Genomic DNA, 25,353 nt, shown 5'->3' on the forward strand with positions numbered 1-25,353 from the left:
ATGCACAAAGTAGATGTGCAAACCAACTTGCCAAAACTATAGTTTGTTAACAAGAAATGTGTGGAGTGGTTGAAAAAACGAGATTTAATGACTCCAACATAAGTTTATGTAAACTTCCCACTTCAACTGTAACTGCACATTTTAGTGGCCTTTTATCCTCCCCAGCACAAGGTGCTGTGTAATGATCATGCTGTTTAATATGCCACACCTGTCAGGTGGATGGATTATCGTGGGAAAGTAGAAATGCTCACCAACAGGGATGTAAACAAATTTGTGCACAAAATAAGATAATATTTTTGTGCGTATGGAACATTTCTGGGATCTTTTATTTCAGCTCATGAAAATTAGGGTCCAACAGTTTACATGTTGCATTTATATTTTGTTCAGTATACATATGAGGTACTCATACCATAGAATATTCTATCTGGTATACTAACATTATACATTTGGTTAAACTTTTTTTTTTCTTCTATATTACGTTCAACAGCAATTTAAATAAGTTATCACTTTAAATCCTATAGTTCTTTAATTAAGCACTATATTTCCATATCCAGCTCCTGACAGGTGCAAGGGGACTCATTACTGTGATTTACAGCCAATAAAAATGTATCTTAAAGCAAAGGAGCTAATTGGACTGTAAATGTCATTATCCTGTGTATTCAATTATGCTCCCCTGAGCTGAAACTAATGTTAATCAATACAAGTCACTGATTCCACCATAACGCAGATCCCTGCAACTCGAAGGGTTAAGCAAAATAAAATGAACACCTTGTCCATACACATTTCATTCTTCTTCATCAACACTTCTTTAATGCACTTAACTGTACCTTTTTACATTAATGGTTAACATGACAACAAAATTACAAACAGTCACTGCATGCAAGTTTACACATTACAATCTACCTCAAACATCTATCCAACATTGTATTTGCTTTGTAACTAGGGGGAAAATAAACTAAAAGCCAAATTGTCAAGTACAAAAAATTAAACAGAAGCAGCAAAGTATAAAGTGCACATTTTCATTCAGAACTTTCCAGACCACTTTCCAACTGCCTTGGCACAACCACGACCCAAAGCAAACACACAGCCAGACATACACCTGAAGGACAACTGCCATTAGTGACACTATTCAGAGACATTAAGGTCGAGAGACATTTACAAGTCATAAATAGGCCTTTCAAATGATAGTGCTAATGCCTGAATATCATATTTAAAAAAGAAAAAAAAGAAAAGCAATATGCCAACATAGCAAGTACATGTAGCTTTCACAATCTAAAATCTCACCTACTGAGAAGCAAGGCTTTGGGGTGCAGAGGTTTGATCATGATAAATAACGGTGATGTTTCCACTATAACGATCCTTTAGAGTCGCTACGATGAAAAAGCACAGGGTCATGGACCACACACTGCAAGTTCTTTTTAAAAAGATCCTTACTTGTAGTTTATTAGCATTTTTTTTGTCATTTTAAATAGAAGCCTGTTTGTAAATGATTATAAAGCCCAAAAGGATTGTTTAGTGTCTTAGCACTAAACAAGCAGTCTAAACAGCTACGACTTCTCAACAATGATCGCTGAATTGCTACAGGCAACAGCTCGGACAGAGCGTGATCCACTCTGTCCAACATTGATTTACATGGAGCAGAAGACAAATCAAAGAAAGCAAGAATGACATAATACAGTGCACGACCCCAAGGCATGCGAGTGCATTCAGAACGGCCTAACGTCTCCATCACCTAGAATGCTAGTCTACTCTGTTTCATATAGCCAGTGTTTCATATAGCCAGTGTCATTTCATAGTCTGAATATAGAGTTACCACCACACCGTGGTGCAGTAAGCTTATAGGAATAAATCACTTTGCATTTCTGCTACACTTTTTGGATGTTCCCTGGTATTTACAACACAAAGGTTTTTTTTCGTGACCATCTTCAGATTGCCATTATTTCAGGGTGGCACTTAATCTTCCGTGTTCAAAAGGCATGTAACGTCAAATCAAGTACACAAACGATATGCAACCTCTTTTGCAACACATGACTACATATCATATGGCTGTACTTGGTATCAAATAAATTTATCTTCCATAAAATGCACTGATAAAAGATGTTATCTTTAAATGAATGTGAGCGCCAAAAAAATATTCTAAAATGTCCTAAAGGAGAGAGTGAATGATTTGAGGGAGCTGTCCATGTCTAGCAGGGTTGAGTGTCAATTAATTTTCAAGCCATTCCACTTTTTTGAAAGTATTTTTTTTTACAATATGACATTTTCAAATTCATCCATTGAATTTCAGTTCACTTCCTGATTTGACCACATTGAAAACCAAATTGACCCCGACCCCATTGTCTAGGTAGTGAGGACTCTCCCCCTCTGGTTAACACAGGACAGCCTTGGTCTTTTCACAGTCAACGTTCTCTCCACGGTTCACCTCACGGTCGGTCAGTGGTCACTTCTACCGGCCCTGCTGCAAGTACTGCTGGGTGAACATGTTCAACTCACTGTCCAGCCAGCCAGCCTTATTCCTGCCAGGGGACAAGACAACACCACACTCAGGTACAGAGATAGGTACACACCATCAAGACAGTAGTAGTGCCTTGTCTTCAATGAAAGCCGATGGTACTTTAATACCATACTGAACAAAAATAAATCGCAACATGCAACAATTTCAAAGATTGCGTTACAGTTCATATAAGTAAATCAGTCAATTGAAATGAATTCATTAGGCCCTAATCTATGGATCTCACATGACTGGGCAGGGAACCAGCCAATCAGAATGAGTTTTCCCCCCACAAAAGGGCTTTATTACAGACAGAAATACTCCTCAGCACCCCCCACCCCTCTCAATCCCGCAGGTGAAGAAGCCGGGTGTAGAGGTCCTGGGCTGGTGTAGTGGTCCTGGGCTGGTGTAGTGGTCCTGGGCTGGTGTAGTTACATGTGGACTGCGGTTGTGAAGCCGGTTCGACCTACTGCCAAATTCTCTAAAACATTGGAGGCGGCTTATGGTAGATCATTTCTCTATCTGGAAACAGCTCTGGTGGACATTCCTGCAATCAGCATGCCAATTGCACGCTCCCTCAAAACTTGAGACATCTGTGGCATTGTGTTGTGCGACAAAACTGCACATTTTAGAGTGGCCTTTTATTGTCCCCAGCACAAGGTGCACCTGTTTAATGATCATGCTGTTTAATCACCTTCTTGATATGTCACACCTGTCAGGTGGATGGATTATCTTGGCAAAGGAGAAATGCTCACTAACAGGGATGTAAACAAATTTGTGCACAATTTTAGAGAAATAAGCTTTTTGTGCATATGGAACATTTCGGGGAACTTTTATTTCAGTTCATGAAATATATTCTTGTTCAGTGCAGTTATGCCCAATAATTTTTTCCCCTTTACTATGAGCCCGTTGAGAGTTGAAGTTATTGAGAATGCCAAGGAGCCTTGAACACTGAGCAACGATGACTGAGCAGTGTCCGAAATAGTACCCTATCCCCTATGCCGTGCTCTACTTCCGCCCAGAGTCTTTTGGGCACTAGGTTTCATAGGGAATAGGGTGCCATTTCAGACGCGATCAGTGTGTTACCGCGCCTCATGTCTTACCGGAGCAGTTTGGCCTTGCTCTGCAGCGCATCCAGCAGCTCGATCTTCGTGTTCATGTCTGTGATCTCATCCTCCAAGTTCTGCCGCGTCACGTCCACCTGCTGACACAGCTGAGCAAAGGTGCCGGCCAGCTCCCTGCACAGACAGACACACACCAGAAGCTCAGGGCCACGCAGTCTAAACTCACTTAGTGAACTCGCTGAACAAGATTCCTATGGAGCCATGTCAACTTCAGCATGTCCTCAAGCGTTTAGGCATTTTGAGGAATAACGCTTTGAGATTCAGGGGCCATATGTGTACCGAGCATCTCTGAGTAGAGGTCCTCATCTAGGATCAGTTTTCCCCTATCCGTGTCCTTTTAGGCCTCGTGATATAAAAAACGAAAACTGATCGAAAAATCAGGAGTCCTTGGGTCCTACTTACGACTGTTAAGTCAGCTTTGTTTTCAGAATGACCTACAACTGCAAAGAGTAATAGACTCACTCGGTAGCTTATAGGCAAACCGGATTCCACTGCCAGTCCCTCCTCTCACCACCAGAGGGCCTCTATGAGGCATGTTCAGAGAACAGCTCCCACACTGCAGGAGACTATTTATATAAAACAGGCTTACATAACGTTGTGTGACAGATTGACTGGCCAGTGGTTCTAGAAGAGGCTTTAGCTAATTCTACACTAGCTGTCAAACATGCAGGAACTGAACTACGGAGAGTGGCAGTGTGGAGCCCTGCCAAACATGCCATCTCTTTGTTGAGGGGATTATACTGGCCTTGTAAGACCCGGTTGTGGTGGCGTAGGAGGGCAGCGGGCAGATGGCGAAATAGATGGAAAGAGCAAATGGACAGAGGGAGAAAGTGAGATGGAGTGTAGTGAAAGAGGGATAGATAGGAAGAAAGGAGATGTAGTGAGAAAGGGAGTGAGTGAGTCAGACAAAACAGACCGCTGTGGATGGGGTGTCCATTACTCACTGCTGAACCTGGTGGCTGCAGTTGGAGCCGGTGTAGCTGACGATGAGCTGCAGCTTCTCGCTGGCGTAGTCCACAAACTGGCGCTTGAAGGCCCTCTCCTTGGCCTTGGTGGTCCAAGTGAGGCGCTCGTACACGTACAGCAGGCCGTACAACCCTACCGAAAGGGCAATCAGACGCCAGCCCACTGCCTTCCAGATCTGACACACACATTTTGAATACTTTGATTTTCAAATGAACCGTTGTTGAGTGCAAAGGAAGAAAATACATTTCATGCCTGGGTTAAACAGGGGAAAACACTGAAAGTGTCAACTCCTTTCCAACTTGTTTATGGAGACGACACTTTTGGTTTAGGGCTTTGTCAACAACCATTTGCACATTCTTTAAAGGCTTCACAGTGCGTGTTTCCTCTATCCTTACCACGCCACCGACGACTATGATGCCCATGGATGTACGGGAGGTGAGGGAGGCCAGGCCGGTCACCATGGAGACCATCAGCTCCTCCTGGGTCATGGAGTTCTGGGGGAACGGGGGCATGCTGGTGCTGACCGGGGTGAGGGCCATGGGCCGAGGAACCTACAGGACAGACACCAATGACGTATATAAACCCTGCACAGCTGATGCTATGTCTTGACCAATTAGAGCCTTCAAATCCACCGTTCCACCATTATCATACTCCTCCTTTCGGAGGTGAATCAGGGGGGGAAAAAAACAATATCCCCACATTAAAATATCCAACTTGTCAACAATGCCACAATGTGCGGAATATGGATGCAGCCAGCACCAATTCAAGCGATGTGGGAAGACATTTCATATGCAAGTATCGAAATTATTAGTGTAGTACTTTTTGGTCCATTTTAAGAGATAAGCTGTCAGGAGCAGTCTGCGGTACGGTGTAACCACAGCAACGCACGCAAGTAAATGTCTGTATGCTAGCTAGCTTACAAAACAATATAAAGCATGGATGACGTGGCGATACGTGTGTAATTGAACGGCTGTTCTTATGGATTTTCTAATAATCCTTTCACAGCTGTTGAACAAATATTGTGCATTAACAATGAATGTAGTTATCAGCAGCCAGCCTGGTGCTGCTATATGACATGCTGTATGGAAAAAGGCCACCAGTGAACCCAGTGTTTACAGTCTATAGATGGGTTAGCCGACAACGCCACAAATGTGCGCGCTTCAAATGGGGCAGAAGTCGGCTTGCTGTTGTGATTCTGGAGGCCCAGATTGTTTGCAAGAATGACAAACTGCCATCTGGGGATTCGTAAGTGGCTCGTTTCAGCTCATTTCATTTTGTTCTTGATACCATGTCTTGTTTTGAGGCGTTTTGACTGGATTTCATGTCAACGTTAATTTGGCAAAAATTCACTAGCTAACCAACAACTGTAACAAATGTATTTGAGAGACAACTGCTCAAATGTATTTTTTTCAATAAACATAGAAGATGAAATGCATCTTACATGTCAACAATCTCTCTGCTGAACAACCAACCTATCCATGAGTGAACCAGTTCCTAGGTTTACTGTACCAATAGTAACTAACTCATGGCTCTTTTTACTGGCATCATGGGGGACTAACTTTACATCAGCGTTATTTCAAAGCACTGAGCAAGCACAGGAATAAGAACCCAGAATGGAAGATGCTTGTCTGATACCAAAGAGGATTCGCCCCTTGTTCCACTGAGAAAAGGTATTATTTTATCTTATCCCTTTACAGGGACAATATGCTTTTCAAAAATTAACAAAGCAGTCACCCAGCCAATGACTTGGTAAATAGCTGAGGGATGGTGCTGGAGAAATGTAACCACAAACGAATAGACAGCGCTATGGATGATCATCCATGAGATCAAAATGATAGTTAAAATTATGTTTTTAGCCTATACAGTGTTCGCTTACAATTACATAATTTACAAAGGAGTAAAACAAGCTTATATTTATTTTGGGGGTTCTGATGGGGTAAGAAAATGTAACTAAACTCGAGGCATTGTATATTATATTCTTTAAGAATAAATACATTTAAAAGTCGAAAAATTGAGGAAGCGATCACAATGACGCCTTTAGGGTCAGGATTGGGGGCTGGTGTAAATCTGATCCTAGATGTGTGGTGAGCTACCTCTACCTAACCCTTTCCTTACGGAATTCACACACACCTGGTCGTTGTAGCCCATGAGGGCACGTCGTGTGTTCTTGGGTCCCAGAAAGCGGTTGACCAGCATGGTCCAGCCCAGGGAGAAGTGGAAGCCAATGTCCTCCTGGAAGTCACTGCACAACTTGTCGCAGGCCAGGTCGTAGCTGAGGGTGAAGATCTGCTGCCGCGGCACCAGTTTGTCCACCTGCTCCTGGACCGGCCCCGGCAGCAGGGGCTTCAGACCATCTGAGAAGGGGGATGCTAGTTGACAACATCTCCACGTGGTTTCACAACTGAACAACAATTTAATTTACTGGGAATATTTCAGCCAGTGTGGCTGGTGGACCAAAAGGTTCCTTTAAGCATGGGATGGGGTTTGGAATTGTGTGAGTGCCGCTGCTGCGGGACTGACCGATCATCTCTGTCTGGGTGGACTGCAGGGCGGCGGTGATGGCTGTGGAACACCTCTCAGACATGTTCCTGCCCAGGCCCTCCTCAATGTGCCTGTGGAGCTCCTGGAACAAACACACACACACACAGTACATCACCACCAACGCAATCGCAATGGTTCAGTCCCAAATGGACACCCTATTACCTATGTAATGCACTGCTTTTGGCCTGACCCTTACACTACAGCCACTTCCAAAATGGACACCCTATTCTGTACATAGTGCAACACATTTGGTCAGAGAGAAAACAGAAACTGTACAGTATGACATCGTGAACATACACTAAAATATAAAACAATCCAAGTTCATGGCAGTTTGCCAATCTGAACATACCCTAAAATGTCAAAGGGTGTGTTCAGGTAATTCCCTGCAAGGGTTGTTCTCTTAGAGATGATAGACACCAGGACAAAATTGGCTCTAGGGAGAATTCCACTAACACTCTGAAAAGGATTGAGGCCTACGGCAGCAGCGGCCCATCCTCCTCCTAGAGATCTACTGGGTATGCAGGCTTTTGTTCCAGCCCTGCTCAAACATCTGATTCAGCTAATCAAAGTCACGATGACAGCCGATTAGTAGAATCAAGCATAAACACCCAGTAGCAAAAGGAGCGGGAGGAGGTGTGTGTGTATGTGCGCTTGTTTGTGTTGGAGGCCAGGGAATCACTCACGTTCTTGTACACCTTGAGCACCACCTGAGAAGGATGGAAGTCCATGTGGAAGTCATCCACCAGCACAAAGAGTCGCCTGATCTCTTCTGCCATGGCGTTGGACACCTACACACACACAGGTAAACACACAGGTAAACACAGGGTGTGAGGGAAGAACAACATTCAGTAGACCATTCTTAGAATTCAATCGTAGCGCGGCAGCCCATTTTAAACGTGACCTACCTGTCGCTCTACTTCCTCTGTGATCTTCTTGATCTTGCTCTTGCAGTCCAGAGTCAGCAGGTCCAGCTGTTTGTCGATGAACTCCATGCGGTCCTGGCGCTCCTCCCTGGTTTCTAGGCAGTGAATCCTGAACACACAAGGTTCACAAAACATGGAGCACAACTGTTTACCTCGCACGGCAGCCATTCCCCATCACTTCTATCATATCAGTTCAAATGAAGGAAAGGAGACAAGGAAGACATTTTGACAATTGAGGCAGCCTGGGTACGTGGCGTGACCCGAGAAGTCACCTCTGCTCCTGAGCCGCCACGTGCACCGAGTCCATGATGAGCCGTAGGGTCTCCGAGATCTGCTTGGCCCTCACAGTGTGCTGCTCAAACTTGGTCTTCACCGCAGACTGAGAGATACACTCCTACAACAGGGAAAAACAGAGTTTCATAAGAGGGCCTAGTGAATGGGCAGAAATATCCTCATACGTTCAACGGCTTTCAAATGTAGAGCTCACGCTCTCCTAACTAGAGCATGCAGACGTGAAACAAGTGATAAAAGAATGGTGTTGGATTGGAAGTGAACTGCACCGGCACTTGAGCAGAGTTCGGTACATCTCTAATGGGAACCTAGACGAAGTATTGTAAACTGTATACCACATTCACTCCGAGAGGTTATTTCATTAGAAAGCCTTACCTCGAAGCGCCTCTCAAAGTTCTGGAACTCAAACATCCTGGCCTGGAATCCCTCGGCCAGAGCACCACCTGAACAAGTATGGAGAGTGTTTAACTTTATTTTTCTTGGATATTACATCCTTGTTTTTCTGTGAATGTCTACCTGTGTGGCATACAGTGCATTTGGGAAGTATTCAGACCCCTTGACTTTATCCACATTGTTACTTTACATCCTTATTCTAAAATTGATTAAATAAAATCTCAATCTACACAGAATACCCCACAATGATAAAGCGAATAAACATTTTTGTATAAAAAAAAAATAAACAAATAGCTTATTCACGTAAGTATACAACCCTTTACTATGAGACTCAAAATTGAGCTCAGGTTCATCCTGTTTCCATTGACCATCCTTGAGATGTTTCTACAACTTTATTGAAGTCCACCTGTGGTAAATTCATTTGATTGGACATGATTTGGAAAGGCACACACACCTGTCTATATAAAGATCCCACAGTAGACAGCGCATGTCAGAGAAAAAAAACAAGCCCTGAGGTTGAAGGAATTGTCTGTAGAGCTCAGAGACAAGATTGTGTCGAGGTACAGATCTGGGGAAGGGTACCAAAACATTTCTGCAGCATTGAAGGGCCCTAAGAACTGTGGCCTCCATCATTCTTAAATGGAAGAAGTTAGAAACCACCAAGACTCTTCCTAGAGCTGGCCGCCTGGCCAAACTGAGCAATCGGGGGAGAAGAGCCTTGGTCAGGGAAGTGACCAAGAACCCGATGGTCACTCTAACAGAGCTCCAGAGTTCCTCTGTGGAGATGGGAGAACCTTCCAGAAGGACAACCATCTCTATAGCACTCCACCAATCAGTGGTGGCCAGACAGAAGCCACTCCTCAGTAAAAAGGCACATGACAGCCTGCTTGGAGTTTGCCAAAAGGCATCTAAAGGACTCTCAGACCTTGAGAAACAAGATTCTCTGGTCTGATGAAACCAATATTGAACTCTTTGGCCTGAATGCCAAGCATCACGTCTGGAGGAAACTTGGCACCGTCCTTACGGTGAAGCATGGTGGTGGCAGCATCATGCTGTGGGGATGGTTTTCAGCGGCAGGGACTGGGAGACTAGTCAGGACCGAGGGAAAAATGAACGGAGCAAAGTAGAGAGAGATCCTTGATGAAAACCTGCTCCAGAGCGCTCAGGACCTCAGACCGGGGCAAAGGTTCACCTTCCAACAGGACAACGCTAAGCACACAGCCAAGACAAGGCAGGAGTGGCTTCGGGACAATTCTCTGAATGTTCTTGAGTGGCCCAGCCAGAGCCCGGACTTGAACCCGATCGAACATCTCTGGAGAGACCTGAAAATAGCTGTGCAGCGAGGCTCCCCATCCAACCTGACAGAGCTTGAGAGGATCTGCAGAGAAGAATGGGAGAAACTCCCCAAATACAGGTGTGCAAAGCTTGTAGCGTCATACCCAAGTGTGTGTATGTAGCGTCATAGACAAGTGTGTGTATGTACCCGCTTCTGGCATCCCCTGGGCCTTCTGAACACGGGCCTGTAGGACCTCCTTTGCAGACACAAAGAAGATGCGGTCGCTGGCCTGGGCCCGGTCAACCACGCCCAGCTCGTCCACCAGGAAACTGCTGCAGCGGTCCATGTGCTGCCTCCTCACCTGGGTGGGGGGGACACAGAGTGGCCGGGTTCAATAGAGCCATTTCTGTTTACCCTTAAATGTCATGTTTGAGTGATGTGTGCGCATCCCAACGTCAAAAAGCTCTGTAGCTGGATAGCTGACGTTGATGTCAGGACCTTGACAAACTTGCAGTGCGTGAGTAAGGACCATGAGGACATGCAAGACTGATGGCTATTTTTCAACAATATTATTCATCTAGCTTTATTTGGAATATTGTACCTTGCCTCACTGGCGTGTAGTAGGTTTCTAGGTTATCAAACCTCTAATGACATATGTAGACAGTCTGATTACATGTTAACTCACACGAGCGCCATTTGAAGTTGCAAGTGGTTGTATCAACTTCCATGTAAACAAACCGCTTTCTGATGCGCACGCAACTTTTCATGACGGGGTCTAACACACACCTAGTGTAAACAAACCTACAGGCACACACTCTTCCTTTAACAAGTTGTATTGGCAGACCTGAAATGGTCACAAAATATGGGATGTTCACTAAGGGCCGGGACGTTACCAGTATCGCGATACTTGTTGGTGTCGTGCCAAGGAAACAAAACGCCAAGCGGTATTAACTTCTTCGGGAATACAGCCCCAATGTTGAAAACAAACATCATTATGTTGTCATCCAGAGTCACATTTATTTATTTTCAAGTCTATAGCACACAATATTTTACATATAGCAGGCTTTTAAAAAAGGACCAAAGAGTCCGTTTCATGTTTTTATTTGTCCCCATGGAAAAAGTATTGTGATACTGGCATCGTTACAGCCCTCATGTTCAACCTGACATTTATTTCAAGGGCATAAAGCCAGACTGAGGGCAGTCAGTCCCAGATCAGTTTCCTGGCTAATCTCCAGGTGTAGTGTCCTCAGATTCTGTATTGGGTTGTATTATATCAAACATCTGAAGTGTTTCCCTTGTTGGATGACTCCCATAACTGTTTAAAAAATTGATAGTTTACCCAAAATGTCATAACCCTTGAGCAAGGCACTTCAACCAAAATTGGTTCTGTAAGTCTCTCTGGATAAGAGCACCTGCTAAAATGACTCAAATGTAAATGTATAACTTATTAATAAGACTGTGGTGGATTACAACCTCTCCCGGCCCATAGATGACGTTCAAGATAAGGAAACATCCAACTTCTTTGGGTGAAGTAGACAGCACAGAGAGAGGTGGGTTGAGTATCACAAGTCAGAAAGACAGGCAAGTCCCACAAGGTCTCGCTCAACCACCGGCATGATACGGCCATGCGAGTTGCAACCCTATACTTGAAATCAACACTTGGGCAGACCCTAGTGCCAACCCTACCTCACCATTAACTTAATTGCTGAATCTAACACTGTACTCTTGCAGGCAGTAGTTACCCCATGTACTCGGCTCAACCACGACCTAGAATCTGGCACAAACCCATCTAGCCTCTCCTTGTATAATGTTACCCGGAACACCTTTCACCTATTCCATTTATTAGCCCAAAAAACTATAGCTAATGCTCACCAAAACACTGGTATTTGGTGTAACTGTGATCTAAGGGTCAAAGCTAACGCTAACGCTAACTCACCTCAGAGTTCTCATTGTAACCCTGACGGCTAATTCTAACTCACCTGAGAGTTCACAGTTCACTTTCTTTCACAATGTACACCATTTTAAAACCGTCCAAACTCCATTCACAACCGGATTCAGTTGGTAAGAGAGATTCAGTCAATAATAGGAATAGATTGTCCACCATCTTTTTTAAATATTATTTGAGAAGGTCCGGTCTGGGGATGTGAAATGTAAAAATGTTCTTCATGTTTTAAACTTCTCTCTCGTTCAAACGATAATAAGAAAAGAAATGACGTGAATCCACAATTCAGATATGGTCTTGTGTATGACCGCTAGGGGGCAATGCAAATCAATCTACCTCAATTTTGGCTACCTACCATAGGGTTGTCACTAGTTACCACAGCCACAAAGTCATAAAACCTGTCTATTACTACAATTGATCTTCTTAAAATGTGATTTTAAACCTAACCACACTGATAATTTAAGGTTAGGCATAAAGTTAAGACCAAAAAGCAACAAAAATTCATGAATCTTTACAATATAGCCAATTCTGACTGTGGTTGTGCCATCTAGTCCAAACCCCTACCAGACGGCGCTCACCTTACTAGTGTTCCCCACCCATTCAGCAACAATTCTCTGCTGTGTGCCTCTCCTCCAGGTTCTCACTTATCATTGTGATGGATCGTTCCAGTGATATATGTAACAGCATGTTCATAGACGTCCAACAATCTGTTAATGCCACGTATGGTGCGCTTTGTACAACTTCTCCATCCGGACCGTCACGATTTTTCGACATGGCATCTTGTAGTAGGTTTCTAGACATTCCATTAGGGCAACATTGAAGCTGACATCCTCTACCTTTGACAATGGCTGCATATCAAATGCAATCCTTTCTGTAATCAGTGTTGTGATTTTCTCAGTCTGTCCCTTATCGCAATGCTGCCAGCAATGGGTTGCGTCTCACGGTGCTTCCCTTTCAGCATTGCACCTGTACTGCCACAGTAGCTCAATTGCACCTCGCAAAGTTTGCATTTCACCACCTTCTCCTTTAAAAACTTCTCAAAGTATTGCCATACAGGACTTTGCTATCGCTTCCCTGTCTCACTGACAATTTTTCCAACTGTTAACAACGATGACGTGCGAAGCGCTTAATATGCGTGGCAAATCATTTGAAAGATGCACATCTCCTCCTACTAATGTAACAATGCTGTAAGTATTTAATCAAACATTTTCCCTTGATGATGATCAGGACCTGTTAGTGGCAGCTTTGTGATCCTAACTCTGTAAAAAAAAAAAAAAAATTAAATGAAGTTGTAGAAACGTTAACAATCCCAATTTCGTTTAAATGTCACACCCCTAATCCGGTCACATACGGACCTTTGCCACCAAGGAAATGTATGGATATTGTCATTCATCAGCGTAGAAACAAACCCTCACCTCACAACCAAAGCCAAACCAAACTGTTCACGGTTAAAATGTTGCCGTTTTAAAAAGCTAATTTACTGCAATTCGGAGGGAAAATCCATGTCTTGTGTGTTTATATGATACCAGGGGGGGGGTCGGAGCCTGCCCGAGTTCCTACATTTATATATATTTTTAGTAGTCAGGGCCCGCGGTCTGTATTGAACCAGTGTTTTTCTTACATGTTAATATGTCAGTGTATTCTTTCTGTTGTCAATATGTCAGTGTGTTGTAAAAATGTGATTGTATTATAAAATTGTTTTGTAAATGTTTTAAAGACTCTTGGAAGATTAGTCCTAAAATAAAATACGTTTAGCCCTGACTGCCAATGCTAAAACTAACCTCAGCGTAACAAATGACTGCCAATGCTAAAACTAACCTCAGCGTAACAAATGACCGCCAATGCTAAAACTAACCTCAGCGTAACAAATGACCGCCAATGCTAAAACTAACCTCAGCGTAACAAATGACCGCCAATGCTAAAACTAACCTCAGCGTAACAAATGACCGCCAATGCTAAAACTAACCTCAGCGTAACAAATGACCGCCGATGCTAAAACTAACCTCCGTACAATGACCGCCATCAAAACTAACCTCAGCGTACATGACGTTAGCGTAACAAATGACCGCCATCACTATGCAATGCTAAAACTAACCTCAGCGTAACAAATGACTGCCAACTCACCTCCTCCATATACTCCGGCTCCGAGGCAGAGGCATCCCAGCGGTTGTTTAAGATGAAGATGTTTGGACTGGAGAGACGCTCGTTGACCTTGTGGAAGAATGACTTCTCCTGCAAAGAGTAGTATTTGTCTGTTCAAAATCCAATATACAGTATACCCTCAGACATCTTGACTGGCATTTGGCCAACATGCAAGTTCGGGCCGAGTGGATTTCTTTCTAGAGTAGAAACATGTTTCTTACCGTCTGCATCAGAGTGGACTCAGAGTTTGCCACCAGGACAAAGACGTCGGCGTCCAGGCAGAACTTGTCGATCCAGCTGTCCAGCTCTGTCGTGACGTCAATACCGGGGCTGTAGGAGCAGAAATATGGGATAACTTCAGGTCACAAGGCCACAGTAGAAACTATACTGAACAAAAATAAATGCAACAATTTCAAAAGATTTTACTGAGTTACAAGTCATATCAGTCAAATGAAGTAAATCACAGGCCTTAATCTATGGATTTCACATGGATTGGGAATACAGATATGCATCTCTTGGTCACAGACACCTTAAAACAAGAGAGAGAGGCGTAGAGGCGTGGATCAGAAAACTAGTCAGTATCTGGTGTGACCACCATTTGCCCCATGCAGCGCAACATCTCCGCATAGAGTTGATAAGGCTGTTGATTGTGGTCTGTGGAATGTTGTCCCACTCTTCAATGGCTGGGCGAAGTTGCTGGATATTGGCGGGAACTGGAACACACTGTCGTACACGTCAATTCAGAGCATCCCAAACATGCTCAGATGGGAGACATGTCTGGTGAGTATGCAGGCCAGGAAAGAACTGGGACATTTTCAGCTTCCAGGAATTGTGTACAGACCCTTGCAACATGCATTATCATGCTGAAACATGAGGTGATGGCTGTGGATGAATGGGACAACAATGGGCCTCAGGATCTCGTCACGGAATCTCTGTGCATTCAAATCTCCATCAATAAAATGCAATTGCGTTCGTGGTCCGTAGCTTATGCTTGCCCAGACCATAACCCCACCGCCACCAGTGGGGACTCTGTTCACAATGTTGATATCAGTAAACCTCTCGCCCACACGACGCCATACACATGGTCTGCGGTTGTGAGGCCGGTTGGACGTACTGCCAAATTCTCTAAAACAACGTTGGAGGCGGCTTATGGTAGGGAAATGAACATTAAATTCTGGCAACAGCTCTGGTGGACATTTCGGCAGTCATGCCAATTGCACGCTCCCTCAAAACTTGAGACATCTGTGGCATTGTGTTGTGTGACATAACTGCACATTTTAGAGTGGCCTTTGTCCCTCAGCACAAGGTGCACCTGTGTAATGATCATGCTGTTTAATCAGCTTCTTGATATGCCACACCTGTCAGGTGGATGGATTATCTTCGCAAAGTAAAAATGCTCGCCAACAGTAAAAATAAATTGTGCACAAAATTTGAGATAAATACACTTTCTGCATATGAAACAATTCTGGAATATTTTATTTCAGCCCATGAAACATGGGACCAAGACTTTACATGTTGCGTTTACATTTTTGTTCAGTGTATATGAGGATATTGTAGTTTGTAGAACAGGAGTATGCATACAAAGATTAACGGCGAAGTGAAGAGTGGTACCCATTCCAACATCAACCCCCGAGCACTTCCAGAGGACTGAATGCCAAAAGGGAATGGTCTACCTGATCCTTTTAGATGTGTGGTGTGTGTTGCCCTCACCTGTCCACCAGCACCAGGTCGTCCCTAAGCAGGGCACACTTGACTTTGGGCCACATGACACACACCAGGCTTCCTGCATCCAGGTCCTCATCCTGATGTAGAGCATGAGCTAGCTGGTTCACCGTCTGAGAAACAGTGAGCGAGACAGAAATAGAAAGTGATTGCGCAAGAGAGAGAGAAAACATGCAATAACATGTGTTCACATTTGAACTTTGACTACATTTGATTGTATGAGTCATTATAATAAAAGGACAGATTACTAGGAAGGAAATAGATTCATAATCTATTGGCATGTGTCCCTATTAAAACCCATAGCAACGATACCACGATGACATAACATATTTCCATAGAGATAAGGATTCTATGGAAAAAGGTTACTCATCTGTGCCAACAAATAAAGTAGCCAGGCAGAGATTTTTCCTATGAGCAGAGCAGAGGTCTGTGTTGATCATTAGCCAGCGGAAATGACCGGCTTTCGTCCCCACGGGGAGAGAGGAGAGACCTGGGAAAGTTGTTAGCAGCCAGCATGCTTCACCCAGACCTACAGTACAGTCAAAAGTTTGGATACACCTTCTCATTCAAGGGTTTTTATTTTTACATTGTAGAATAACAGTGAAGACATCAAAACTATGAAATAACACATGTGGAATCATGTAGTAACAAAAAAGTTATATTTTGATTTGTTTATTTTATATTTGAGATTCTTCAAAATAGCTACCCTTTGCCTTGATGACAGCTTTGCACCCGCTTGGCATTCTCTCAACCAGCTTCATGAGGTAGTCACCTGGAATGTATTTCAATTAACAGGTGTGCCTTGTTCAAAGTTAATTTGTGGAATTTCTTTCCTTCTTAACGCGTTTGAGCCAATCAGTTGTGTTGTGACAAGGTAGGGTGGTATACAGAAGATAGCCCTATTTGTTAAAAGACCAAGTCCATATTATGGCAAGAAAAGCTCAAATAGGCAAGGAGAAACGACAGTCCATCACTACTTTAAGACAAGGTCTGTCAATACGGAAAATTAAGAACCATGAAAGTTTCTTCAAATGCAATCACAAAAACCATCAAGCGCTATGATGAAATTGGCTCTCATGAGGACCGCCACAGGAATGGAAGACCCAGAGTTGCCTCTGCTGCAGAGGATATGTTCATTAGAGTTACCAGCCTCAGAAATTGCATCCCAAATAAATGCTTCAGAGTTCAAGTAACAGACACATCTCAACATCAACTGTTCAGAGGAGACTGTGTGAATCAGGCCTTCATGGTCAAATTGCTGCAAAGAAACCACTACTAAAAGACACCAATAATAAGAAGAAACTTAGACCAGGAGAAATCTGTCCTTTGGTCTGATGAGTCCAAATTTGAGATTTTTGGGTCCAATCCCTGTGTCTTTGCGAGACGCAGAGTAGGTGAACGGATGATCTCCGCATGTGTGGTTCCAACCGTGAAGCACGGAAGAGGTGGTGTGATGGTGCTTTGCTGGTGACACTGTCTGTGATTTATTTAGAATTCAAGGCACACTTAACCAGCATGGCTACCACAGCGGTACGCCATCCCATCTGGTTTGGACTTACACAGCTGGAATGCGAACACATGATAAGAGCGACAGAGCATTCAGGGTTGCTGGTGTTTTGTTGATTCTGTTGCTATGTTTGGACACGCGGGTCAGTAACAGGTTTGATCGGGATGCATTTCATAGGCACGCAGCCATATCTGGGTCATAAACTACAGTCAACAGGGAAGGGGACATTTCTGAGCTCCTTTAGGTGATTGTGATACATTGCACCAACATTTCGATCAATCTCGTTTACTGCTGTTATACTTAGATGGGCATTGCATCACAGTAATTACAATGCCTAAACTAAGATGGGCTTGGGAGATTTGAACACATCAAAAGGTTGAGAGCATGTTCTTGTCCAACTACATTCAATTTAAATCTAAACTTACTCTAAAGGATTTGTGTGTTGTGCTGAGCAAACCCCGAGGAAGGCGCAGTGCCGAAACATTTGTTATCTTTATTAAATGTTTGGGAGGACACATGTGCGACTTTATTTTTTATAACGTTTTTTTTTATTCCGTTATTCAGCGCCTCACAAACTTATTGGGTGTGTGTGCACTTAGCTAGCATGCTAAGAGTTCAGAGAAGTCTTCCAGGGTGCAGTATTCACCTTTAAGGAGCTTTAAGTAACGTCTTGTTTTTTTTTTACCTCCAATTAATTTTATTCCAAAAAGTAAACACTTGTCCCTGTTGCTTTTTTAAAGTCTCTCTTTAACCTTGTGTGGAGGTACTGACTTTGATGCTCTTCTTCTCCTCTGATCCCTCTGTGAGCAGGAAGGACTCGTTGCCGTCGGTCCCCTCCACCTGCAGGAAACAGTTGGTGGTATGTCCTATCCCAGAGGGGAGCACCTTATCACATAGCATGGCGTTGATCACCGAGCTCTTCCCGTTACTTGTCCTATAAAGTAGAACACACTGAGTGAGGAACATTTAACACAGGTCTAGAGCATTTTCCAGAAATGTGCAGTAATCTAACCCATTTTTGGAGGGACAAAATTGTTTGTGTGATTCATTGAAAAATGAATAGCGGGGAATACATGCAGCTTCCCAACTCCAATGACTGGTGGCGGCATTGCCAGTGGTCATTACGCGGTGGAGGGAACGTACCTTCCGAAGAAGACACACTTCATGTGTCTGCGTGCCAGCACCTCTCCGATCCCTGCCACCTTTGACAGGTAACCGTGCACCTCCTGAACCTGCTCCTCTGTAGTGACTGGGTCCAGCTCCTCATTCCTATATGTGTCTGTGAGCAGTAGAAAAAAATGTAATCACACAACCATTGTAAACCCCTAGGAACTAGACTAGAGGTCAACCGATTAACCGGAATGGCCGATTAATTAGGGCCGATTTCAGGTTTTCATAACAATCGGAAATCGGCATTTTTGGACACCGATTGTGGCCGATTACATTGCACTCCACGAGGAGACTGCGTGGCAGGCTGACTACCTGTTACGCGACTGCAGCAAGAAGCCAAGGTAAGTTGCTAGCCAGCATTAAACGTATCGTATAAAAAAACAATCAATCTTAACATAATCACTAGTTAACTACACACGGTTGATGATATTACTAGTTTATCTAGCGTGTCCTGCGTTGCATATAATTGATGCGGTGCCTGTTAATTTCTCATCGAATCACAGCCTACTTCGCCAAACGGGTGATGATTTAACAAGCGCATTCGCGAAAAAAAGAACTGCCGTTGCACCAATTTGTACCTAACCATAAGCATCAATGCCTTTCTTAAAATCAATACACAAGTATGTTTTTTTAAACCTGCACATTTAGTTAATATTGCCTGCTAACATGAATTTCTTTTAACTAGGGAAATTGTGTCACTTCTCTTACGTTCTGTGCAAGCAGAGTCAGGATATATGCAACAGTTTGGGCCATCTGGCTCGTTGCGAACTGTGTGAAGACCATTTCTTCCTAACAAAGACTGTAATTAATTTGCCAGAATTGTACATAATTATGACATAACATTGAAGGTTGTGCAATGTAACAGCAATATCTAGACTTAGGGATGCCCCCCGCTGGATAAAATACGGAACGGTTCCATATTTCACTGAAAGAATAAACGTTTTGTTATCGAAATGATAGTTTCCGGATTTGACCATATTAATGACCTAAGGCTCGTATTTCTGTGTGTTATTATATTATAATTAAGTCTATGATTTGATATTTGATAGAGCAGTCTGACTGAGCGATGGTAGGCAGCAGCAGGCTCGTAAGCATTCATTCAAACAGCACTTTTGTGCATTTGCCAGCAGCTCTTCGCTGTGCTTCAAGCATTGAGTTGTTTATGACTTCAAGCGTATCAACTCCCGAGATTAGGCTGGTGTAACCGATGTGAAATGGCTAGCTAGTTAGCAGGGTGCGCACTAATAGCGTTTCAATCAGTGACGTCACTCGCTCTGAGACCTTGAAGTAGTTGTTCCCCTTGCACTGCAAGGGCCGCGGCTTTTGTGGAGCGATGAGTAACGATGCTTCGAGGGTGGCTGTTGTCGATGTGTCCCTGGTTCGAGCCCAGGTAGGGGCGAGGAGAGGGACAGAAGCTATACTGTTACACTGGCAATACTATAGTGCCTATAAGAACATCCAATAGTCAAAGGTATATGAAATACAAATGGTAGAGAGAGAAATAGTCATAATTCCTATAATAACTACAACCTAAAACTTCTTACCTGGGAATATTGAAGACTCATGTTAAAAGGAACCACCAGCTTTCATATGTTCTCATGTTCTGAGCAAGGAACTTAAACGTTAGCTTTTTTACATGGCACATATTGCACTTTTACTTTCTTCTCCAACACTTTGTTTTTGCATTATTTAAACCAAATTGAACATGTTTCATTATTTACTTGAGGCTAAATTGATTTTGTTGATGTATTAGATTAAGTTAAAATAAAAGTGTTCATTCAGTATTGTTGTAATTGTCATTATTACAAATAAATACAAATAAATAAAAGAAAAATGTTTGGGTCCTCCAATAAATCGGCATCGGTGTTGAAAAATCATAATCGGTCGACCTCTAAACTAGACCAACACTGAGAAAATACATTGTAATCAGCCCTACGACGCAAACTTGAGGCGGCAAATTCACTTAGTGAATGACATGTGGGTGTTGAGTGCCAAAGACAGGCGGAATAAGATTTCCATTGTAGTCCACACACGGTACTGTTTGGACTGAAACCTTGCTGCCAATAGAACAGGCAAGTGTCAATCAATTCCACACCACAAAACATTGTGCTTTTCATTGGTGTAAACGTGTAAAAGAAAGCCAGCTTTATCGACCACAACTTGTGGTAAGGTGGAAGGCTAGTAGCTACCTTCCAGAAAGTAGGAGCTTTCTTTGATGTATGCAGCCAGCTGCTCGAAGATGCCGTTGATTTTCTTCTTGGCCGTGACAAAGTGCTTGAGCGGACTGGCGTTTACCTCCGCCATGAGTCTTTTGTCTTTCTTGCCAATAGCGTTGGGGTTAGGTCGCGTGAAAACCAGAGACATTGCACTGAAAAAGAGAGCAAAGAGACAAAACGTGTATTACTGAGAACAGATCATCCTAGGTAAAAAATACATTACATTTTATTTTTTTATTTAAAAAAAATAAAAAGGGGGGAAAAAAAAGGATGGAATCATTTACAAATGTAGGCTGTCACTAACATGTAGGCCCTAGCTTCCTCTGAAATGGTGATGATATTGGAAGGATAGGCTTAGCGAGCGACTAATCCCAACTGAAAGTTCAAAACCCAGGGAGAAAATAAAACGAAGCCAAATCCTTATCATATTCCAGTTGATAAGGTCTTTAAAAAAGATAATACCATGTTACGTGATAAGGCTACATTTCTTAGCCTACCTGCTTAAAATACAAATTGTAGAAGGCATTCGAAGTGTTTCAACAGTGAAAACGGAAGGAATGACAAGACACCTTACTAGTCAAATAGTAGCATAACAATGGCTTACGTTTCAATGAAAAAAACTAAAAACTTCATTAACTGAAACCTATTTAAAACATAGGCTACATTGTTCATTGGGGAGTCAAATGTAGAGTAGAACGGTCCTTTGAATGCCAGCTGCTAATAGGAAAAATGCTGCCCTGTTCAAAATGGTGAGGATGTAAACAATACATTCACTCTCCTATTAGGATCCCACAGAATGGAAATCGGGATGTTTCCAGATCCCTTTTCAGCTAGTAAGCCTCGGCTATAGGCTAATATCCACTCTAAACTTTTTTTTACAGTTTACTTTTTCAGGAGAGTGCTTTAGATTTGGGTACCATATGCAAGATAGATTGTGAATATTTTTGGAGCTGAACGACACACACCTCATTATCAGATGACATAATTACACAGGAGAAAAATCGACTTCAGAATGAAAACCAGCTAGAATAGCTTGAAAAGAATCAGTTTAGTTTCCATAAATAACATTGACAAACAATAGGCTAATGGTCAATCAGCTTACTTTTAACTAGTGATTGGGGGGGAGGAAATCAATAGGTACATATCGGGATATTATTTAACAATATAACGCAATATTACTTGTGTGTTAGTTGGCTGTAACTGCATCAAAAACGGCAGTATTTTTCCATACATATCTTGTTCTCCATCTTTTTCAATAGTGAGCCAATTTGTTTTCAGCACTTTTATTTCCATGACGGATCAAAACTTGTTTTCTCATGGCTCTCTTGTCCCTCTGGGCAATTCCACATTAATAGAGTGATGCCGCGACTCAGATTTTTCACTTTAAAATGTTTATCAGGGCAGATGCAAAATTTGGTAACAGAATGACGGCACAAAAAGCACAAAATGTCATTATTTTAACATACTTCGCATCCGCACTGTTCTTCAAGTACAATGTGTTTGTCAAAGTTCGAGGATTTTATTTTTTAATTAGTACTTGTGCATAGAGTTGTTGTTGTTTTCACTTTGAAATCATTGGTTTTTGTTTGGCATACATTTTAAAGTGTATAATGCGAGTCTCAGCATCACTTTGTTACCGTGGAATTGGCCCACTGCAGAAAACATATGGTGAGCAATACTTTTGGAACATCAAATCACAATAAATCTTGAGAATCGCAATAGGCCTACATATAGTATCGGCACCTAAGTATGGTGATAATGTCATATCAGCAGGCAGCCTAGTGGTTAGCGCATTGGGCCAGTAACCGAAAGGTTGCTAGATCGAATCCCCGAGCTGACAAGGTAAAAATCTGTCGTTCTGCCCCTGAACAAGGCAGTTAACCCACTGTTCCTAGGCTGTCATTTTAAATAAAAATGTGTTCTTAACTGACTTGCCTAGTTAAATAAAGGTTAAATTCCCAGCCCTAGTTTTAATCTAAACTAATGACATCGTCATATCGCCTATATTACTGATGCATAGCCTAGTGAATCACACAACCACCATAAACATCTCAACCAGGTTCATTTGACTTCGTGATAGATATAAAAAGATAATGCGTCTTCTATCAAAGCATTTTTGTAGTCCTAGAGACAGAGACAGTATAGGCCTACAGATCTAAGGCAAAGAGCACATGCACTGGTACGTGCTCTGCAGGAGTGCCAGACTTCACAGCCAATTGACTGTCACCAGGAGCTCTTGGCACCAGGTTACTAGTGTCAGGTGTCAACCTAAATGAAGCCTTAGACATTGCCATCTGATAATCTACCAAAACTCCATGGTAATCTGTGATTAGAGTGCCTGAGTGAGTTAACAACAACTCCTGAAACCTTATATCTGTCATATTGTAGAGTTGACATCAGCAAGCAATGCATCAACTCATGATATCCAACAGGATCTTAGAATGCACTCTTAATAATGATAGTAAAGAGCTCAAAGTACAGAATCTTAATTTTTTATTGTTCAATATGATCCTAAACCTACCCAACCCTAGTGACTCAGTCAATGAGTGTTCAACAGAGAGAGAGAGAGAGAGAGAGAGAGAGAGAGAGAGCAGCTCTGTGCGTCACCTTCAGTATGCCTACACTGTAAGGACAAGCATGATTTGCTTTTGGCAGCTGTCCCCATTCCCCGTGTCAGACAGCCGTGGTTCACATGGACTACTGCCCTGTCAGTAATGGCAAAGCTCAAGCGACAAGCATATTGTAGCCCATGTAAAACTCAGATGTCTTTTTCAGCCACAGTCCATTCTTTGCAGTCAATTCTCAATTGCAATCTCAAATGTGTTTTGCATTTAAGCAGTCAAATGTGCAATATCTTGAAAATGTGACCGCTGACATGCAAAACAATTTCGGACTAAATCAACAGTTGACTTATGACCAAAAAAAAGATCGTTTGGATAGAATTTCCCTTTAATGCCGCTTTCCAGACAAAAAAAAGTGCTCAGTTTCCCACTTGGAAAATATCAGAATCAACTAATAGGAAGCTATGTGCAAAAAGCGTGTGAAAATTTTAACTAATGGATTCCTAGTTGACTTGAAAGCACCCATCACATTTGGTGTATGTACAATCTGTAGCTAACTGCCTGACTATGTGCATAGGCACCACTCCCCCGGATGACTGTCTGTGATCCCTGGCCGTGACCCAACTGTCCGAGGGCGTCTCAGAGAGAGCTGGATATGAAGAAAAAAAAACATTTACATTTCACACTTGTACATATGTGAAAAAGGACAACTAGAAGCGGACCCTATTTGACCTTTTGTGTAAAGAGTAGAAAAATTCCCATCAAAAGAGATTCAGCATTGAGTAAAACAGAGGGTAGGTGCCACTTACCTTACCTACTTGTTAGATCAACCTTCAGGGAAAATACTTGGCTAATGTTACTTTATCTAGTTAGCTGGACAAGAACTTGATCGTTAACATTCACCTACATTTCGCAAGAGACTCAGCCGAGGCTGCAGTGGACAAGCTAGCTACATTAACGTTACCGCAGTGACCTGAGGGATAATCCACCCTAAAAATGAAACGTGCTACGTCATGATAACGTTCTCATGACTGGAGATAGGGGATCATTTGCCTAGAGATAGAACACAGGCCTTGTATATCGTCATGACAAAAGTGTATACATTTCATAGACATGTGCTAAAACGAAATAGTGGACCCAATTAATCAGCTCAGTTTTTCCTTCAAGTACCATCACGCAACGTGATTTTCGCTTCTCGTCTTGTCCTACTCGCCCTGTTTGTTTCTGTGTGAAAGGGCCGTTGGCCTTGCGAAAACTGGAACCACGTTGACAATTGTGAAATGTTATAACTAGCTAAATATTTCACATGCTGATATTGACTTTGGTATCATTGTGGGGTAGTTAGCTACGTTTGTATAGTCTGGGTTACCAGTCTTTTAGCTAACATCCCACTCCTGTCATTTGCCGAAGACTGGCTAATAGCGGGTAGATAGCTGCCGTTAACTAACCACAAGTGACATTTGCGCTGGTTTTACAAGTTTCTGACTTTGGACATTACATAGCTAGCTAAAGAGTTCGCTACAAAGGTAGCTAGCTAGAAGGCTCCGATGCTTCACGTTGTCTCACGTGAATGTAACAACGTTAGCAGCTAGCTAACGTTAGCTAGATTTAGCATCACTGGAGAAGTCTTACCACGAAAGGGTGGACTGATTTATAACCAGTCTTCTTGCATCTTGGTCCTTCGATTATAGCAATGAATATGTACTCAAATGTTACAAAATCTAGTTAGTTAGCTGTTTTCGCCGACCTAGACAATTAAATGACCTAGCCAATGAATGTAAAAGGAGTAAATTTTGTAATTTTCACGTCCTTGATTATTTTTGTGGTGGTTGACAACTACAGCAAAGGCACATTATCGCCACCTACTGGAGTGGAGTGTAACTATGGAGTACCTAAAAATCACTGTAAATAGATAAATCAACCATTAAACGTAAACGTAGGTATACAGAAAGAAGTACGCAAATAAATACAAAATATCGATAAATCAACACATTTTGAAATTATTCCAGATAAAGAAACCATATACACCTTCTATCTCGAGAGACAATACTTTGTGGCTTTAGAGTAAAATAAAATAATTAACTAGTA

The 25,353-nt window shown here is 42.6% G+C and overlaps 1 protein-coding gene across 3 annotated transcripts; it reads right to left on the reverse strand.

Moving 5' to 3' along the window:
- Window positions 1–787: 787 nt before the first annotated feature.
- mfn2 (mitofusin 2) lies at window positions 788–25,117 on the reverse strand. 3 transcript variants are annotated; one of them, XM_014146144.2, is made up of 18 exons: window positions 24,898–25,117; window positions 20,678–20,856; window positions 18,462–18,597; window positions 18,090–18,252; window positions 15,800–15,924; window positions 14,311–14,419; window positions 14,072–14,179; window positions 10,213–10,366; window positions 8,712–8,779; window positions 8,318–8,439; window positions 8,028–8,154; window positions 7,806–7,910; window positions 7,102–7,204; window positions 6,712–6,935; window positions 4,977–5,132; window positions 4,560–4,756; window positions 3,595–3,729; window positions 788–2,516 (listed from the first exon to the last, which is right to left on the reverse strand). In XM_014146144.2, exons 2-18 carry the CDS (start codon window positions 20,850–20,852, stop codon window positions 2,447–2,449), a joined length of 2,277 nt encoding a protein of 758 aa, XP_014001619.1. In that variant the 5' UTR covers window positions 20,853–20,856; window positions 24,898–25,117; the 3' UTR covers window positions 788–2,446. The 3 variants fall into 3 exon arrangements, with proteins under 3 accessions (XP_014001619.1, XP_014001620.1, XP_014001621.1); XM_014146145.2 differs by lacking the exon at window positions 24,898–25,117 and adding an exon at window positions 24,075–24,304; XM_014146146.2 differs by lacking the exon at window positions 24,898–25,117 and adding an exon at window positions 24,080–24,262.
- Window positions 25,118–25,353: the final 236 nt, after the last annotated feature.

Source organism: Salmo salar, chromosome ssa15, assembly GCF_905237065.1.
Source record: "Salmo salar chromosome ssa15, Ssal_v3.1, whole genome shotgun sequence".
Taxonomy (NCBI): domain Eukaryota; kingdom Metazoa; phylum Chordata; class Actinopteri; order Salmoniformes; family Salmonidae; genus Salmo; species Salmo salar.

What these genes read in the sequence shown, in the direction of transcription:
- mfn2 (XM_014146144.2), bottom strand. Translation starts at nt 20,852, where the DNA reads ATGTCTCTGGTTTTCACGCGACCTAACCCCAACGCTATTGGCAAGAAA. An exon ending in ACTTTGAGAGGCGCTTCGAG is followed by an intron (nt 8,440 to 8,711) that starts GTAAGGCTTTCT and finishes TCCCTGTTGTAG; the next exon opens with GAGTGTATCTCTCAGTCTGC. An exon ending in AGCAAGGCCAAACTGCTCCG is followed by an intron (nt 2,517 to 3,594) that starts GTAAGACATGAG and finishes GTCCCCTGGCAG; the next exon opens with GAATAAGGCTGGCTGGCTGG.